This window comes from Pristis pectinata, chromosome 1 (assembly GCF_009764475.1).
Source record: "Pristis pectinata isolate sPriPec2 chromosome 1, sPriPec2.1.pri, whole genome shotgun sequence".
In the NCBI taxonomy this organism is placed as follows: Eukaryota; Metazoa; Chordata; class Chondrichthyes; order Rhinopristiformes; family Pristidae; genus Pristis; species Pristis pectinata.
Genome location: NC_067405.1, coordinates 43,170,184 through 43,189,764, shown reverse-complemented (window position 1 = coordinate 43,189,764; position 19,581 = coordinate 43,170,184). Strand labels below are relative to the sequence as shown.

General features: G+C 40.5%; 1 protein-coding gene across 8 annotated transcripts in view; it reads right to left on the bottom strand.

Moving 5' to 3' along the window:
* The window catches only part of LOC127574263 (serine/threonine-protein kinase tousled-like 1), a 118,882-nt gene that overhangs the window by 3,113 nt on the left and 96,188 nt on the right, over positions 1 to 19,581 (bottom strand). For all 8 annotated transcript variants that reach the window (XM_052023144.1, XM_052023161.1, XM_052023153.1 and 5 more), the window contains 4 exons: positions 14,947 to 15,038; positions 14,769 to 14,858; positions 8,158 to 8,327; positions 6,821 to 6,959 (listed from right to left, as the gene is read on the bottom strand). In XM_052023144.1, the coding sequence (XP_051879104.1) occupies positions 6,821 to 6,959; positions 8,158 to 8,327; positions 14,769 to 14,858; positions 14,947 to 15,038 (491 nt within the window). The remainder of the gene's footprint in view (positions 1 to 6,820; positions 6,960 to 8,157; positions 8,328 to 14,768; positions 14,859 to 14,946; positions 15,039 to 19,581) is intronic.

The following is a 19,581-nucleotide window of genomic DNA, read 5'->3' as shown; positions in this document are numbered from 1 at the left end:
CATATTATCTTAAAGATGCCATTGAAGAATTACTCATTCTTTAATGCACTGTGGTGCCACTCACAAAGTCTTGGATATATAATTAAATAGAAATAAGAGTGTTGCCAACTGAACCCAGCTAACAAAACACCGTGGGTCACAACTAACAAATGGGCATTTTGGCAAGACAGAAATGATGCACTAAGTGTAGATAGCTTGAAAAATAAATTCAGTGAATGAAATTAAATTAGAAGAATAGATAATGAACTTGACACAGAAGTTTTCCCCTGAAATAATTTGCACTGAATCCACTAGAGTGGTGGTTCTGAAAAACACAAATTTCACCTCTTTTCAATGCTCATATTTTCAAAGTTCAAGGCCTTAAATGTAAAGATAAATCTAAATAACTTTGTTTATGAATTCCATAAAGCTAATGCAGTTCCTCCAAAAAAACATATAAAAAAAACCTGTCGTATCCAGTTGATGCACTGCACTTCCATTCAATGATTAAAAAAAACGATACAGTGTTAGCAATCATTGCTGGAGAAACAGTAGCTCTAATTTTTGGAACATTTGATAATTGTACATATTAATTTTAAAAAGGTCAGCAGCAAAAATATTCTAGCTTGAACTCTCAAGAAACCATTTATTTTGCAATATGCCTCCAAGTACATCTGTGGCCACATTCCAGTAACATAAAATTGTCCTTTTGTTTAGATTTCATGAGTCAAGATGTATAGTATTGATCTTAATATTCTAAACCCACCCATCAACTTTTTCTTTAAAAACATCAATTTCTTCTTCAAGGTTCTTGTTTAGATTATCATTGCTCAAATTTGTCTCCATTTCTTTCACATCTGACTCCTTTCAGTCTGGTTTCTCATAGCACTGAAATGGCCCCAAGATTCACAAATGACATCCTCTATCATCATATCTTTGATCTGTTGTCCCTCTTTGAACAGCATTTAATACAGCAAACCAAAACATTCTCTCCACTAACTTTTGTCTTGCCACATGAATACCCTTCAAACATTCCAATTTTGAAAAGGGCCACTCATTCCCCAAAACATTGCTACTGTGCCTCAAGGCTGCATCCTTGGACAGCTGTGCTGCCCTTCAGCAATATGTCTATAATTGGTCTATTATCATCATATGTACTGAGGTTCAGTGAAAAACTTTTGTTTTGCAATATCATCAATACAGATCATTTCATCATATCAGTGCACTGAGGTAGTAAAAGGGAAAAACAATAACAGAATGCAGAATAAAGTGTTACATATGATCCATATGCATGCAGACATATTGGTATCGATTTATTATTGTCACTTGTACCGAGGTACAGTGAAAAGCTTGTCTTACAAACCAATTGAACAGGTCAATTCATTACACAGTGCAGTTACATTGAGTTAGTAGATTGCATTGATGTAGTACAGGTAAAAACAATAACAGTACAGAGTAAAGTGTCACAGCTACAGAGAAAGTGCAGTGCAATAAGGTGCAAGGTCACAAGGTAGATCGTGAGGTCATAGTCCATCTCATTATATAAGGGAACCGTTCAATAGTCTTATCACAGTGGGGTAGAAGCTGTCCTTAAGTCTGGTTGTACGTGCCCTCAGGCTCCTGTATCTTCTACCCGAATGGAAGAGGAGAGAAGAGAGAATGTCCTGGATGGGTGGGGTCTTTGATTATGCTGGCTGCTTCACCAAGATGACGAGAGGTAAAGACAAGGAGGGGAGGCTGGTGTCCGTGACGCGCTGGGCTGTGTCCACAACTCTCCGCAGTTTCTTGCGGTCCTGGGCAGAGCAGTTGCTGTACCAAGCCATGATACATCCAGATAGGATGCTTTCAAGGGTGCATCGGTAAAAGTTGGTGAGAGTCAAAGGGGACAAACCAAATTTCTTTAGCCTCCTGAGGAAGCAGAGGCACTGGTGAGCTTTCTTGGCCATGGCTTCTACGTGATTTGACCACGACAGGCTGTTGGTGATGTTCACTCCCAGGAACTTGAAGCTCTCAACCCTCTTGACCTCAACACCATTGATGTAGACAGGTGCATGTACACCGCCCCCTTTCCTGAAGTCAATGACCAGCTCTTTTGTTTTGTTGACATTGAGGGAAAGGTTGTTGTCATGACACCATTCCACTAAGCTCTCTATCTCCTTCCTGTACTCCGACTCATCGCTGTTTGAGATATGGCCTACAACGGTGGTATCATCTGCAAACTTGTAGATGGAGTTAGAGCAGAATGTGGCCACACAGTCATGAGTGTATAGGGAGTAGAGGGCTGAGGATGCAGCCTTGTGGGGCACCAGTGTTGAGAATAATTGTGCCAGAGGTATTGCTGCCTATCCCCACTGATTGCTGTCTGTTTGTTAGAAAGTCAAGGATCCAGTTACAGAGGGAGGTGTTGAGTCCTAGGTCTCGGAGTTTGGTGACACGCTTGCTTGGGATTATTGTATTGAAGGCAGAGCTGTAGTCAATAAACAATAGTCTAACGTAGGTGTCTTTACTGTCCAGATGCTCCAGAGCTGAGTGTAGGGCCACGGAGATGGCATCCGATGTAGACCTGTTTCGGCGATAGGCGAATTGCAATGGGTCCAGGTTGTCTGGGAGGCTGGAGTTGATGCGTGCCATGACCAACCTCTCAAAGCACTTCATGGTGGTGGATGTCAGAGCCACTGGTCGGTAGTCATTGAGGCACGTTACCTTGCTTTTCTTTGGTACCGGGACAATAGTGGTCTTCTTAAAACAGGCGGGAACCTGAAATTGAAGCAGGGAGAGGTTGAATATGTCCGCAAATACCTCTGCCAGCTGATCAGCACAAGATCTGAGCACGCGGCCCGGTACACCATCTGGGCCAGGTGCTTTCCTCGTGTTCACTCTCCAGAAGGCTGATCTTACGTCCTCCACTATGATCACAGGTTCAGCTGCACTGGTGGCTGTCAGGGTGGACGGTGACAATCCACTTCCTTTCTGTTCAAAGCGCGCATAGAATGCATTAAGTTCATCAGGAAGGGATGTGCTGTTATTAGCTATGCAGCCCGACTTCGTCTTGTAGCCTGTTATGGCATGTAAGCCCTACCATAATTGATGGCTGGTCAGGGACTCTACTTTGAGTCAATATTGCCTCTTGGCATCCCTGATAGCGTTCCAAAGGTCATATCTCAATTTCTTGTACAGATCAGGATAACCAGATTTGTGTGCAGCAGTCCTCTCCTTCAGTAGGGAGTGGATCTCCTGGTTCAGCCATGGTTTCCTGTTAGGGAACACCTGTATTTTCTTCTTTGGTACACAGTCTTCCACACACTTGCTGATAAAGTCTGTGATGGTGGTGGCATACTCATCAAGGCTGGCAGCTAAGTCTTTGAACATGGACCAGTCCACTGTCTCAAAGCAGTCACGTAGGAGATCATCTGCTTCCTCAGACCAGCACTGCACGACTCTCCGTACCGGATCCTCCCGTTTCAGTTTCTGTTTGTATGCAGGGAGAAGGAGCACAGCCTGGTGGTCTGATTTCCCAAAGTGAGGATGAGGGGTGGCTCGGAAGGCATCTTTGATGGTTGTATAGCAATGGTCAGGGGTGTTGGCGCCCCTGGTGGAGCAGGAGATGTGCTGATAGTATTTTGGTAACACACGCTTGAGGTTGGCCTGTTTGAAGTCCCCTGCGATGATGAAGAGGGCCTCAGGTATCCTGTCTCAAGGTCGTTGACCATGGAGTATAGCTCATTGAGTGCAGACTTCATGTCCGTCTGTGGTAGGATGTAGACTGCCATCAGGATAGCTGAAGCGAACTCCCTTGGCAGATAGAATGGTCAACACTTCACCGTTAGATATGCCAGGCTGGGTGAGCAGGAGCTCGCCAGGACCGTCACGTTCGAGCACCATAAGTTATTAAGAAGCGGACTCCTCCGCCTTTAACTTTGCCTGAGGACGCTGTACGGTCCATTTGATGAATTGAGAAGCCCTCAGGTTGAACAACAAATCAGGTGAGGCAGGTGTGAGCAATGTTTCAGTGGGACATAGTACACAACAGTCCCTCAGTTCTCTTTGGTAGGTCAGTCCTGCCCTTGGTTCATCAACTTTGTTCTCAATGGACTGGACGTTAACTAGTAGTATGCTGGGGGGGAGGGGGTCTTGTAACCACATTGCTTCAGCCTCTCCTGCAGCCCAGCCCTCTTGCCATGTTTCCGAGCTACGCGGCGGCGACTCTTCGTTCTTGAAATGGAACCACCAGTTAAGTTATTGTTTAGGGTCAGACCTGTAAGACCTGGAGTGGATTCCCCTAGACTGGATGGTAAGTATCTTCTCCTTGCTAGACTTTGAAGACCTGGGGCAGATTCACCTGGACTCAGGAAGATGTGAATTCATGCATGACCCTTCAAGGTTGTCAAGCATGATTTTTTTTTGTATATATAGTACAATCACTATTGAAATGCGAGAAATGTAGCAGCCAATCTCAACACAAGGTCCAATAAACAGCAAAAAAATAATGTTCATGCTTTTTCTCATTTCACCCAATGACTCCTGTAATTATCAGAAAGACTTAGAATCCAGCTAATTATAGCCTTCCATTTCCAAAATCCAGTCACTAATCTCGTCCCCAAGGTATTAAATTTGTTTTCAAAACTCAAGAATTCATCTTATTCTATTTTCAAAAGTTCTTTCAACATTACATGCCCATCCACTACGTAAGCCAACCAGCGATCTCTTGTATTCATCCTTACTCTACCATTAGCAAATCATCTGCACCCAACTTGGTTTACTCTCTAACATTTATCCTCAGACTTCTACTGATCCCTACATCACCTAATAAATTAAATATCAACTCTTCCTCTTTCCACAGATGCTACTTGACTTGCTGAGTGTTTCTAACATTTTCTGTCTTTATTTCAGATTTCTAGCACATGCAAATTTTTCTGCTTTTCAAAAATATTGCCCCCCTTTCCTGCTTAAAAGCCTTTTTAAAACCAGGAAGTGGTTAAACGAACCAACAGGATCACCAGCTTTATAAATAGAGGTAGAGAGTACAACAGCAAGAAGTTATGATGAACTTCAATACAACATTGGTTTAACCACAACTGGAATGCTGTGTGCAGTTTTAGGCAATGTACTTGAGGAAAGATGTGAAGGCATTGGACAGGATGCTGTCTAGGAGACACAAAATGAAGATAATTGGCAAAAGAATCAAAAAGTGACGGAAAAATATTTTCACATAGCGATTGGTTAGGAAAGCACTGCAAGGGTTGGTAGTGAAAGAATATTCAACTGTTGTATTCAAAGGGGAGTTTGATAAAGTATCTGGAAGGAAGGAATTTGCAAGGCTGTGTGGAGGAGGACAAGCTTAATTGTTCTTATTATATAGCCAGTATGAATTTGACACACCAAATGGCTTCTTTTCAATGTAAAGCCTTTCTGGAATTCCAAGTTATTTACACACATTGTGGACCATTAATATGATGCCCAACACAAACTCCAAAGAAAAAATTCAGGAACTTGCATTCAACCAACAATAAGTGATCAAATTTCTGCACTCATTTCCTCCAAATACACCTAAGCCATTTTCTTTCATCACATGACTGGAAAATAGGGTTGCCTGTTAAAATGTTGAAGAGTCACTAAGGTGAGCAGCTGCTCATCTTTAGTAACCAGGCAAAAATTTAACAAGGAATCTGTATTATATTTATCTGACACTATTAGTCTATTAATGCCCCTAAACTATTCAGTTTTGGTTTTCAGAAAGCTTGTGAAAAAATTAATTAAGTCCTAGAAACTAAAGAGATGGCTCCAATAACATTTACAAATTATCTGGCATTTGCAGATATGACACCTAAGTGAAGGGCAGGCAAGAATATTTGTATGGTATCTTTAATTACCATAGAATGTCGCTAAGCTCTTCACTGTCAATGAAGTACCTAGGAAGTTTCGTCACTTCTCTGAAGCAAGGAAACATGGCCACCTTCTGGGGATGAGTGATAGTTATTTAGCATGGAAACAGGCCCTTTGGCCCATGCTGACCAAGTTGCCTATCTGAGCTAGTCCCCTTTCCAGGCATTTGGCCCATACCCTTTAAACCTTTGTATCTGTCCAAATGTCTTTTACCCATTGGGTGGTGAGTATGTGGATTTCCTCTTCCACATACCCACCACCCTCTGAAAAAGTTGCCCCTCAGTTCCCCTTTTTTGGGACATTTTGGAAACTCAGTGCTCCCACATTCACTTGAGATTATAAATGGGAGCTTAGCTTATTAAAGTACTTGCAACAGTACCAACCTAGATTATCAAATCTCTATTGTGGGGGCAATATTAAAGGCACTATATAAACACATGTAGTTACTAAAATTATCTCCACAAAACTATTCATTTTTTTAACAAATCTACAGTGACAGCCCCTACATGACTTGGGTATATATAATAAAAGAAATTACCTTTAAAATTATTTTTCAGTTAAATGTTAAAATGCAATGCAGGTTGGTAGATCTCAACACCTCATCAATTCAGATGCAATGTTTATACAACAATTTTGAATTAACCCTGGATGGTGTAATACCAATGGAAAAAAACTATTAATATCCTTACTCAAATAATTTTACCACTTCAGTCTTATTATGAAAATTTGAATATTAACTAGGAATGAAAATTCAGATTTAAAAATAATGTAGTTTCTATAACATTAAGAAATCAAAACCTCAACATTTGAAGGTTTAACAACTTCAAATTTAAACAGCACAAAGTACTTGATGAAAACATTTCAAGTATCATTTTATTACCAGGTCCCATAAAATAATAGGAATCTCACTCTGTGAATAAAATAATGAACTTGCCCCAAAATAATTTGTTGAATTTACCAGTAAGTTCCTGCTCCTTGAGATGTCAGATCCATTCCATCTACAGCATTATAATTGTCATCATCCATAATCTTTGATAAACCAAAATCAGTTATTTTTATTTCTCCACATGCAGTTCCATCAACCAGGAGGATATTACCTATATGAAAAAAATCATTGTAACTATTTTAATAGTATTTTTTTTAAACAAAGTAAATATGCTTTTAATATTTGCTTTTGGTTACAATGTCCTATAGAGAGCCTTATATAAATAGCAGTTGCATTAAAACAGTCTTCCTTTTAAAACTTGCATTATGTTTTCTTAATGTGTTTCCCTGTTTTTAATATCTTCTTAAGAGTCAGTTAATTTGTTGTTCCAATGACAGATTTTTGATATAATTGCTAATTGTATTTTAAGTCATTTTGCTTTTGTAATATCATGGTGTCATTCCTTCAAGCAAATACTCTTGGCAAAATGACATACCATCCAGTGGTTTGCTCAAAATACAATATGAAACAACAGGCATAATAAAAAGAACAACCCATTAACCCACTCTTCCAATATCCTGGCTGCAATACAAATGAGTTCAAGTTGTTACAAATTTATCCCAATCATTCACAATTTAAATACAGCTGTAATTACTTTTGCAAGGTCACAGGTTTGATTACTGGTACATGCAGTTGGCTGATGATCGGCAGAAAAGCAATAAAAAAAATCCTGAAACAGACTCCAGCAACCCAATAAGGGAAACAGCATCTTGCATTGATATTACAGGGAAACACCTTGTGGGACTTTGAAGACAAGGAACAAAAACTTTAGATGGTAGGGGACAACATCAGATTGTCAGGTGTTGGAAAGTACAATCATTAAGTCCCTGTTCTTTAGCTAGCTGACCCTTATGTATTGGTTGAATGCAGAATGACCACATGGACAATAAAATTATTACTATTTGAAGGCTGTAGAGGTTCAAAACAATTCCAATACCCAATCCATTATCATTTTCTTTCCCTTTATGAAATATAGCTTTGTAATTTTTGCAATATACTAAAACTTGCATTTATATTTTGCACTTCATATCCTTATCCCAAAGTGCTTTGCAACCAATGACACCCCATCAATGGTAGCCAATTATAATATAAGAAATCCAGCAGTTTGGATAATAAGCTCTCACAATGTGATAATGACCACATAATCTATTTTTTTACATAAAGGTCAGCATCAGTTTCTGTTACAAATTGTATGCATTTCCTAATTAATTGAGAGCAATTCCGAAACCAAACATCCAATAATAAATTATCTAATTAGAAGTCATAATATCCCTGAACATGTCACATCACTCAGTCTGATGAAAACTTACCAGGCTTTAGATCATAGTGTATAATGGGAGGCTTGATCTCATTTAGGTATCGCAAAGCATTTGCTATCTGCATTACAATAGATCTCGCTTCCTTCTCAGACATAAGTTTGTGTTGCTTCAGATAGAAGTCTAGGTCATTTCCTTCACAATATTCTAAAACTGTACAAAATCTAAAAGAAAACAATGAAATTTTCTTACACAACTTCACCAGCATGTCAGCTTAATTAAAATTCTGCTCATTTTTGTATGACTTGTTTGATCTATTTTAACTCTATCACTTTTAAACTGTCTTTGCCAGCTGGCATCAATAGTGCAAATCTCCCACAGCTGACAGTTACATCAATGTAAGTGCCACATTTTTTCAATGAAGATAGCAATCCATTTTTGTACTTCCATCAATTCTATTTCTTTTCCCCCAAATCCAGGCAAGGGATGTACTGGCATGGCCAGTTTTTATTGTCTATTCTTAATTACCCTGAGCAAGTGGTGAGTCCCTCCTTGAGACACAGGGGACAGTCAAGAGTTAACCACTGGGTGTGAAGATTTCCTTCCCTCAATTGCATTAATGAACTAGTTAAACTTTTAGGACAACCTGGTGTTTTGCCATTTCCAGTTCGGATCTCAGAGTTACTAGCCTAGTAATAAACAATATGCTACCTCCAACATTAGGGCAAGTGTTTCAGTGCCGACCTCCAAGTTATCACCATCAACAATCTCTTCCTCATTTTCAAATGATATTATGACATAGTATCTTAAGAACATACCCTATCCACATTTCAAATCAGTCTTTGCAAACAAAGAATCTCAGTACCCTCTTACTTATCTCATTTACAGGCCAATTGGCTGCATTTTCATAGAATCATAGAACAGTACAGCACAATACAGGCCCTTCGGCCCACAATGTTGTGCCGACCTTTAAACCGCACCTAAGACTATCTATCCCCTTCCTACCACATATCCCTCTATTTTAAATTCTTCCATATGCTTATCCAGCAATCTCCTGAATTTGACCAATGTACCTGCCTCCACCACCACCCCAGGCAGCGCATTCCATGCGCCAACCATTCTCTAGGTAAAAAATCTCCCTCTGATATCTCCCTCGAACTTCCCACCTATTACTTTAAAGCCATGCATTCTTGTATTGAGCATTAGTGCCCTGGGAAAGAGGCGCTGGCTGTCTATCTATTCCTCTTAATATTTTGTACACCTCTATCATGTCTCCTCTCATCCTCCTTCTCTACAAAGAGTAAAGCTCCAGCTCACTCAGTCACTCCTCACACTGCACATTCTCCAAACCAGGCAGCATCCTGGTAAATCTCCTCTGCACCCTTTCCAACGCTTCCACATCCTTCCTATAATGAGGTGACCAGAACTGGACACAGTACTCTAAGTGTGGTCTAACCAGAGTTTTGTAGGAGCTGCATTATTACCTCGCGGCTCTTAAACTTGATCCCTCGACTTATGAATACTAACATCCCATAAGCTTTCTTAACTACCCTATCCACCTGTGAGGCAACTTTCAGGGATCCGTAGATATGGACCTCCAGATCCCTCTGCTCCTCCATACTACCCAGAATCCTGCCATTAACTTTGTACTCCACCTTGGAGTTTGTCCTTCCAAAGTGTACCACCTCACACTTCTCCAGATTGAACTCCATCTGCCACTTGTCAGCCCAGCTCTGCATCCTTTCAATGTCCCTCTGCAATCTTCCACAATCCTCCACACTATCCACAACACTACCAACCTTTGTGTCATCTGCAAACTTGCCAACCCACCCTCCTACCCCCTCATCCAAGTCATTAATAAAAAACACGGAAAGCAGAAGTCCCAGAGCCAATCCTTGTGGGACACCACCAGTCACAGCCCTCCAATCTGAATACACTTCATCCACCACAACCCTCTGCTTTCTACAGGCAAGCCAATTCTGAATCCACATGGCCAAGCTTCCCTGGATCCCATGCCCTCTGACCTTCTGAAGAAGCCTACCATATGGAACCTTGTCAAATGCCTTACTAAAATCCATGTAGACCACATCTACTGCACTACCCTCATCAATCCACCTGGTCACCTCCTCAAAGAACACTATCAGGCTTCTGAGACATGATCTGCCCTTCACAAAGCCATGCTGGCTGTCCCTGATCAGACCATGATTCTCTAAATGATCACAGATCCTATCTCTAAGAATCCTTTCCAACAGCTTGCCCACCACAGACATAAGGCTCACTGGTCTATAATTCCCTGGACTATCCCTACTACCTTTTTTGAATAAGGGGACGACATTTGCCACCCTCCATTCCTCCAGTACCATTCACGTGGACAACGAGGACTCAAAGATCCTAGCCAATGGTTCAGCAATCTCCTCCCTTGCCTCTTGGAGCAGCCTGGGGAATATTCTGTCAGGCCCCGGGGACTTACCTGTCCTAATATTTTCTAACAGCTCCAACACATCCTCTCTCTTGATATCCACATGCTCTAGAACATTAACCTTACCAACACTGTCCTCAGCGTCATTGAGGCCCCTCTCCTTGGTGAATACTGAAGAGAAGTATTCATTAAGGACCTCACCCACTTCCACAGCTTCCAGGCACTTCTTCCCACCTTTGTCTCTTATCGGTCCTACCTTTACTCTCATCATCCTTCTGCTCTTCACATAAGTGAAAAATGCCTTGGGATTTTCCTTAACCCTACTCGCCAAAGCCTTTTCATGTCCCCTTCTTGCTCTCCTCAGCCCCTTCTTAAGTTCCCTCCTTGCTACCCTATATTCCTCAAGAGTCCTATCTGATCCTTGCTGCCTACACCTTATGTATGCTGCCTTCTTCCTCCTAACTGGATGTTCCACTCTTGTCACCCATGGTTCCTTCACCCTGCCATTCTTTCTCTGCCTCACCAGGACAAATTTATCCCTAACATCCTGCAAGAGATCCCTGAACAATGACCAGATCTCCATAGTACATTTCCCTTCAAAAATGTCATCCCAATTTACACTCGCAAGTTCTAGCCTTATAGCCTCACAATTTGCCCCTCCCCAATTAAATATCTTCCTGTCCTCTTTGCTCCTGTCCTTGTCCATGACAATGCTAAAGGTTAGGGAGCGGTGATCACTGTCCCCCAAATGCTCACCCACTGAGAGATCTGTCACCTGACCTGGTTCATTACTTAAAACTAGATCAAATATGGCATTCCCTCTAGTCGGCCTGTCAACATACTGTGACAGGAATCTGTCCTGGACATGATTAAACTCTGCCTCGTCTAAACCTGTGGTACTAAGCCGGTGCCAATCAATATTTGGGAAGTTGAAGTCTCCCATGATAACAACCCTGTTATTTTTGCACCTTTCCAAAATCTGCCTCCCAATCTGCTCCTCAGTATCCTTGCTGCTACCAGGGGGCCTACAGAATAAGCCCAGCAGAGTAACTGCTCCTTTCTTATTCCTAACCTCCACCCATACTGACTCTAGAGGGGATCCTGCTACATTATCCACCCTTTCTGCAGCTGTAATAGTATCCCTGACCAGTAATGCCACCCCTTCTCCTCTTCTCCCCCCACTTCCCTATCCCTTTTGAAGCACTGAAATCCGGGAATATTCAGTATCCATTCCTGCCCTGGTGACAGCCACGTCTCTGCAAGAGCCACAATATCATAGTTCCATGTATTTATCCAAGCTCTCAGTTCATCACCCTTATTCCTGATACTTTTTGCATTTAAGTAAATGCACTTTAGCCCATCCACCCTACTACTTTTATATGCTATACCCTGCTTCTCCTTCCTCAAAGCCTCTCTATATGTTAGATCTGACTTTACTTCATGCCCTTCTTCCACTGACCTATCCCTCCGGTTCCCATCCCCCTTGCAAACTAATTTAAACTCTCCCAAATCACACTAGCAAACCTGCCTGCAAGGATATTGGTCCCCCTCTGTACATATCCCACGTTCCCCATCAGAGATCCCAATGATCCAAAAATCTAAAACCTTGCTCCCTGCACCAACTCCTCAGCCACACATCCATCTGCCATCTCCTCCTATTCTTACCTTCACTATCACCTGGCACTGGCAACAATCCCGAGATTGCTACCCTTGGAGGTCCTGTTCTTCAGCCTTCTGCCTAGCTCGCTAAACTCACTTTTCAGGACCTCATCCCCCTTCCTACCTATGTTGTTGGTACCAACATGCACCACGACTCCTGGCTGCTTTCCCTCCCGCTCAACAATGCTGTGGACCCGATCAAAGACATCCCGGACCCTGGCACCTGGGAGGCAACACACAATCCAGGATTCTCACTCACGTCCACAGAATCGTCTGTCTGACCCCCTAACTATAGTCCCCTATCACTACTGCCCTCCTCTCTCTTTCCCTACCCTTCTGAGCCACAGGGCTGGACTCTGTGCCAGAGGCAGTGCCACTGTTGCTTTCCCCCAGGTAGGCTGTCTCCCCCAACAGTACTCAAGCAGGAACACTTCTTGTTAAGCCACAGGGGTACTCTCTAGTACCTGACTCTTCCCCTTCCTCTCTGTGATCCAGTTGCCTGCCTCCTGTGGCCCCGGTGTGACCACCTGCCTATAACTCCTTTCTATCACCTCCTCATTCTCCCTGACCAGACGAAGGTCATCGAGCCACCTCTCCAGTTCCGTAACACGGTCCTTTAGGTGCTGCAGCTCAACACACCAGGTGCAGATGTAGCCATCCTGGAGGCTGGGAGACTTCGGGAACTCCCACATCTGACACAGAACACAGGAAACCGCACTCATACTCCTTCCTTTCCTCAATTAGCCCCTACCTTGCCTTGCCTCGTTACCACCTAAGCCTGTTGAGCTATTTTACAAAAGAAATAGCTAAGTGTTGAGACTTGTGTACATAGTGCACCAAAACACATTTTATTAGTACCCTGTATCAACACAGGGTAATGCAGGTATAGTATTTGCAAAACTTGAGAATTTTGTCATTCTATATTCCTGGACTTGAAATAAATCATGTGCGCCTTTTCATGGCTTTATCCACCTGTTACCTCTAGCCTTTTTCTTAGTACATCAGGCTCTAAGACATTTAAAATCATATCAAGCAAGATCCATATCCTTTTCCCATCCTAAGAGTCACACCCATTTGAAATGCATGCTGCATTATTTCAAGATTTACCATTCTTTCATTTGGTACCATTGAAACATTTCAACATGGCTTCCTTATTTTCCAAAGCCAGATAATGCATATGACAACAAAATTGCTTTGAGAGAGAAAAAAATTAGCCCCCAAAACTTTACATCAATATGCAGTTTTTCTTTATTTAGTACACCAAACAGGCACAAATTGTGCTCAAAAGTGTGTCAATTTAGAGAAGCTCTCCCCTAATGCTGGGTTAGGGTAGGATTAATGTAAAAGTGGTAGTGGTAAGCACATGTTCAGTGGGCCAAAGGATGTCCCATGCTGTTTATTGCTACGGCTCCATAGTGCATTCCACCCCTCCCCCCACCCCCACAGGTTGTAACTCAAACCTCATTTGTAAATCATCATACACAAACTTTGCTACAAGATAGCAGCAATGAGCATTATATTAATCAATTTATTTTTATTTGGCTTCAAAAATTTTCTGTAGCACATCTGAGAAGTAGTCAACATTACTCGATTAATTCAATTGAAAAAGAGATTTATAAAAAAGAACATGTTTAATCACAGTCATTCCACTAGCTTTGAGTATCTTGATACTAAATAACTTTAAGTGTACTAATACACTTAAAAACATTCTAATATTGCTGGGCTATATTTAGTTGTTGGTTTCTTAACAAATTAAAACTTGCTTCTATGCTCAAAAGAACCAACTGAATTTTCAGAGTTGCTTTTCTGAGCCGAAGTAGCAGAAACCCTCAACACTGATTAGCACAATTTTTCTAGACCAGTGCAAAAGATTCAGACACATAAGCTGTGTTGAACATATCACCACGTATAATTCCATGTGTTTTTGAATCGGTTATACTGATATTTGGTGCATTGCATCACAAAGCCTCCTCCCCAGTACAAATGAGCAGGATATTTTTGATCAATTTTATACTTTTATAAATAATGTACATTTCTACTGAGATTTGTTAAGTTTAACTGAATTGCTAAAACATAAATAAATGGATGTGGAAAAATGACTACTAATGATTCCATCAGGGTCAAAACCTAAGCTTATGAAATTCTGTTCAGTATATTTCAATGGAAGTATCTTTTGATACTTAAGGTGTTCCTTTTTAAACTTGGAGACATTTGCATACTAGTATCTTCTATTGCCAAAATATTAAAAGAATCGTATTTTTAAAATTTAATTCCATTACAGCATTTCACAAAGGAAATCAGCTGATACCATATGTTTGAATGGGACATACTATAGCAATACCAAAACAGAACTTAACTCTTTTTTTGTATCCAAAAACATCTTAAACATCTTTAAAATTATTAAATTTATCATCCTATTGCTGGTCAAAAATATGACCTTGAAGACTAGCATCTAATATGTTATTTCTCCTTTAGTTTGACTACACATTCCAGGCCAATTGACTGTTTTATATCCCTTTGTTGCTACTCAGCAAGAGACAAATGCAAAGCAACATACTCATTCTGAAATACAAAGCAGCATACTTACGTATCTGTATCCAGGGAGAAATAGTCATACAATTTAACTATCCTGGGATGATCCAGTTCTTTGTGTATTCTGTATTCTCTACATGCATGCCTAAAACCAACAATTAAAATGGATATAATTCTACTTTGTTCAGAAACTACAGAAAGTTCTATTTGTAGCTTTAAGGATAAAGACATACTTGTGATAGTTCTCTTTCTTTTCTTCCCTCCAGTTTTTGTTCAGTTGATGGATCTTCACTGCTGCATACCTCTGTTCAATCAAATCAAAGGCCTAATATAGATAAAAAAAACTACAATAAGCCTCTGAACACAATTTCATACAAACTTGTAAATACACTTTTTTTTCATGGATTCAGATACAACTTAAATTTCAAATGCAGCATCTTCAGGAGTACAAAGAGCTTTGTCAACTGTTCAGTGTGTCTCAAAAGGTATAGGCTGAAAGATCAAGAATTACTGCCCATTAGTGCTACTTGCCAACAGCAAAAGCCATTGTTCCTGCCATCTTAAGGGCCATTCTCAGGATTACTCCTGGATATTTGCAGAAAAATATGGGATCTGAACCTGCTCCAGAGACTTAACAGCATATCACTGCGCCCAGTTTATAAATGGAAGTACTTACACATTAAAACAGAAAAAAATAGTTCTACTGCAATTACACAGCTTAACTGCAATTACACAACTTTCATTTTAAATTAATGAAGAATAGAGCCAACTTTAAGCAACATTCCACTGCATTAGGAAAAGTTTAAAAAAGTTGAAAAAGCTAAAGATGCCAGAAACCTGAAATAAAACAGAAAATATTGGAAATTCTCAGGTGGTCAGGCAGCAACTGTGGCGAGAGAAAGTTAATATTTTAGGTCAATGACCTGTCATTAAAATTGACAAAATAACATTAAGACGGAGTTAAGTAGGTTGCAAATTGAAGCTTAGAGCACAAGGAGCATCAATGAAGATGGTTACAAGCGCTTCATTTTTTGACATTCACGTGCTGAGCTCCACCATTACTAAATATGTGAGCATTATTGGAGATCCTCTTCCCTTGGCAAATTAATCTTGTAGTTGTGTAGAATTTTGACCTGATCACTTGCTTGTGGATTGTTTAGCTCTGTCCATTGCATTTTCCATTTGCTGTTTAGTCTGCATGTTGCTCTGTCATAGATTTTTATAGATTGGCACTCTTTTTTAGCACCCTCCTATACATTTAACTAGGCTTGGTTCCCTGGCTTGATATGGTAAGGTGAGAGTCATACAAAGTCGCAAGATTACAGATGGTATTCTAGTACAACTGTTACTGTCAGTGTCAAGTTTTAAGCTGCTGGATATGTTGAGTCTTTTCTATATTTTTCCCTTAAGAGGCAGAAGATGGGTCTACAACAATAATAACAAAGCCACTGCTATCTATTATAATACTAAAGCTAAAGGAAATTGTCTCTCTGTCACATGGTCATAAGATGCATTTGACAAGGCTATTTTATCAATCCCAGCTCATCTACCAAGAACCTAATATCTATTATCCTACTGTTCAATTTGCAGTCGTCTTCCAAATTTATATTCTCCCATAACATTTATAATCCCTTGTTCTCCAGCAGGTTACCCCCCTTGGTTGCCTTATTTTAAGTCTGAAATCCTGGGAATGGTGATGTAGTAGTTAAATCACTGGAGAAATAGCTCAGAACCTTGGATGAACAATCCAAAGACTTGTTTTTGAATCTCACCATTGAAAATGGAAGTTTGAATTTAGTTAATTGACCTAGAATTTAAAAGCTGATTGCGGCATTGATGACCAAGAAAGTACTGAATTGTCATAAAGATCACATCTAGTTGCCTCATGTCCTTCAGAACAAAACATTTTTGACACATAGCAATTTATAGTTTGAAATGGACAGTTATACCAAAACCACTATGTGGAGCACAAAAGAAGTAAAATTGAACTACATGACATTGTTGACCCCAGCACAGATTTCAGATATGACAACGTCTCTCCCAGCCCAGTTACATTTCCAAAATCCTTCTCAAATGTCTTGGGAAAGCCAAACCACAAAAATTAAATCATGCCCACATCAATATACCTGGCTTTTATAACAGAATGTCTGGGTAAATCCTGTCCCACTGGTCAGACAGACACAAAGATGCCAATATAGAATACAAACAGGAGAGAGTGGCCATGGGAGTCCTCGGATTCCCAACCCCCAAAATTTCTGCCTCCTGCTACTTATCATCTAAATTCCTTCTCAGCTAATGATTCAGTACCACATACATCTGGAAGCAGCACTTTGAGTAGCAATAGCACAGAAACTAGGGAATTTCAAAGTCTATTTTCAAGACTGGGTCTATACCACCAACCAAGCAGGCCAAGTCCTAAAGGTCAAAGGGCCCAGAATGGGTCTGCGGCTGATGGGGATTGAACCGAGGTATAAACCTACTTGTCCTCATTCTCAATCTGTCCATTGCAGATCTATTTATCCATGACAGCTTTGCACAGTCCTTGTGATGTCAAAGTCCAACTGTCACGTGGCAAACGCCTCCTATTGTGTGGTATGGAAATATGGAAAAGACTTAACATATCCAGCAGCTTAAAACTTGACACTGACAGTAACTGAGTTGTACTCGAATACCATCTGTAACCTTGCGACTTTGTATAACTCTCACCCTACCATATCAAGCCAGGGAACAAAGCCTAGTTAAATGTATAGGAGGGTGCTAAAAAAAGTGCCAATCTATAAAAATCTATGACAGAGCAACATGCAGACTAGACAGCAAATGGAAAATGCAATGGACAGAGCTAAACAATCCACAACCAAATGATCAGGTCAAAATTCTACACAGCTACAAGATTAATTTGCCAAGGGAAGAGAATCTCTAATAATGTTCACATATTTAGTAATGGTGGAGCTCAGCACGTGAATGTCAAAAAAATGAAGCTCTTGTAACCATCTTCAGTTATATGCCCAAGTGGCTAATCCATCTTCGCTTCCTCCCGAGATGCCCATCGTCCCAGAAACCACAATTTAGCCAATGTGTTCTATCGACACAATACAAGAAATGACTGAGAGAACAGGACACGGTCAAAGTTGTTAGACCAGACAACATCGTGACTGCTGTCCTGCTACTTGCTCTCCAGAACTAGCCAGGCCACTGATTAAACAGTCCCAGTACAATTACAACACTGGCCTCTACCCAATGACATATATAATTACCTGGGTAGGTCCTGTCCAACAAATAGCTGACCAAATCTGTTCAGACTAACTACTGCCCAATCAGTTTGCTCTCAATCATCAGTAAAGTGATGAAAACAATCAATCAATGAGAGTGCTTACTGACCAATAACTTACTCAGTTTCCATTTTGCCAGGTTCCAGACTTTGTTATAGCCTTGGCACAAAGCTGAATTAAAGTGCTGAATTCCAGAGATAAGGTTTTAGTGACTGGATTTGAACAAGTGTGGTATCAATAAGCTTTGATAAAATGTGTTTACATTAGTACTGAACAGAAATATCAAGAACAAAAAATACCACACATCAAATAAGCACTTTCAGACATGATTATTTTGTCATTAATTCTATGTTAGATTATTGTGGCTCTATTATGGGTATCCTAAATACATGCACAGAATCTCTAACTTCTTTAGCCCTTACCCAATCTCAACCTTTGATAGCTATTCAGTAAATGCACACGTTCTGCCTTAAGCCAAAGACTGTTCCCAGCAGAATACTTTATAAAAGAATCAAGTAATAGGAGTGAGCTATTGAACATTTCAAGTCTATTCTGGCATTCAACTGGATCACGATAGCTCAGTTCAATTTCCCTAATTGTTACACCATATCCCTTGATATCATAATGTAACAGATTATCTTGAATAATTTATCAATGATCCAAAACCTATGCCTTTTAACACAAAGATATCATATATGTCACAGATAAGTTTATAAACCTGAATGACATCTTGGGTAAGGGGAACTAATTTTCTCATTTTGACCACAAGATGTCTGGAGACAACTGAGATCAACTGGACAAATCAGTAAGCACAGGGTAAGATCTATTAAAAAAAAAATTACCATTGAAATCAGAGAAACCTACAATGGGGGGGGGGGGAAGAATGTCATTTTGCCCCTGGTAACTGTGCTGGTCCCCCACTTTTTGTAATCTGTAAATTGCGATTTCATATATAATCCTGTACCTTATTAAAATGTCTGTGGGATCAGCTCTGACTACAGCGTAACGGTTAGCGTAGCGCTATTACAACGCCAGTGACCCAGGTTCAATTCCGGCTGCAGTCTGTAAGGAGTTTGTACGTTCTTCCTGTGTCTGCATGGGTTTCCTCCGGGTGCTCCAGTTTCCTCCCACATTCCAAAGATGTACGGGTTAGGAGTTGTGGGCATGCTTTATTGGTGCCGGAAGCACGGCAACACTTGCGGACTGCCCCCAGAACATTCTACACAGAAGATGCATTTCACTGTGTGTTTCGATGTACATGTGACTAATAAAGAAATCTTATTTTTAGGCAGATCTTGACAACCTTTTCTTATGTAGATTTTTTGCTGGCAATTTAAAATTTATTGTGTGTGGTTACTGACCAACTTAATATAAATAGTTTTACTTCATTTAATCTACACAAACCTCTCATCATGGAAATCTCAAGCTAAACTGTGGCCAAATACGTTTCGAAAGGATCAGCCCTAATTTATCAACCTGTATTCATTACTCCAATTCTCTACATCCTTTCTAAGGTCTTTGCATCCTTGAGTTGTGGTGCATAGAACTGTCCACAATACTCTGGCTCACTAGCAGAGATCATTTGTGCCTGTCTGTAAC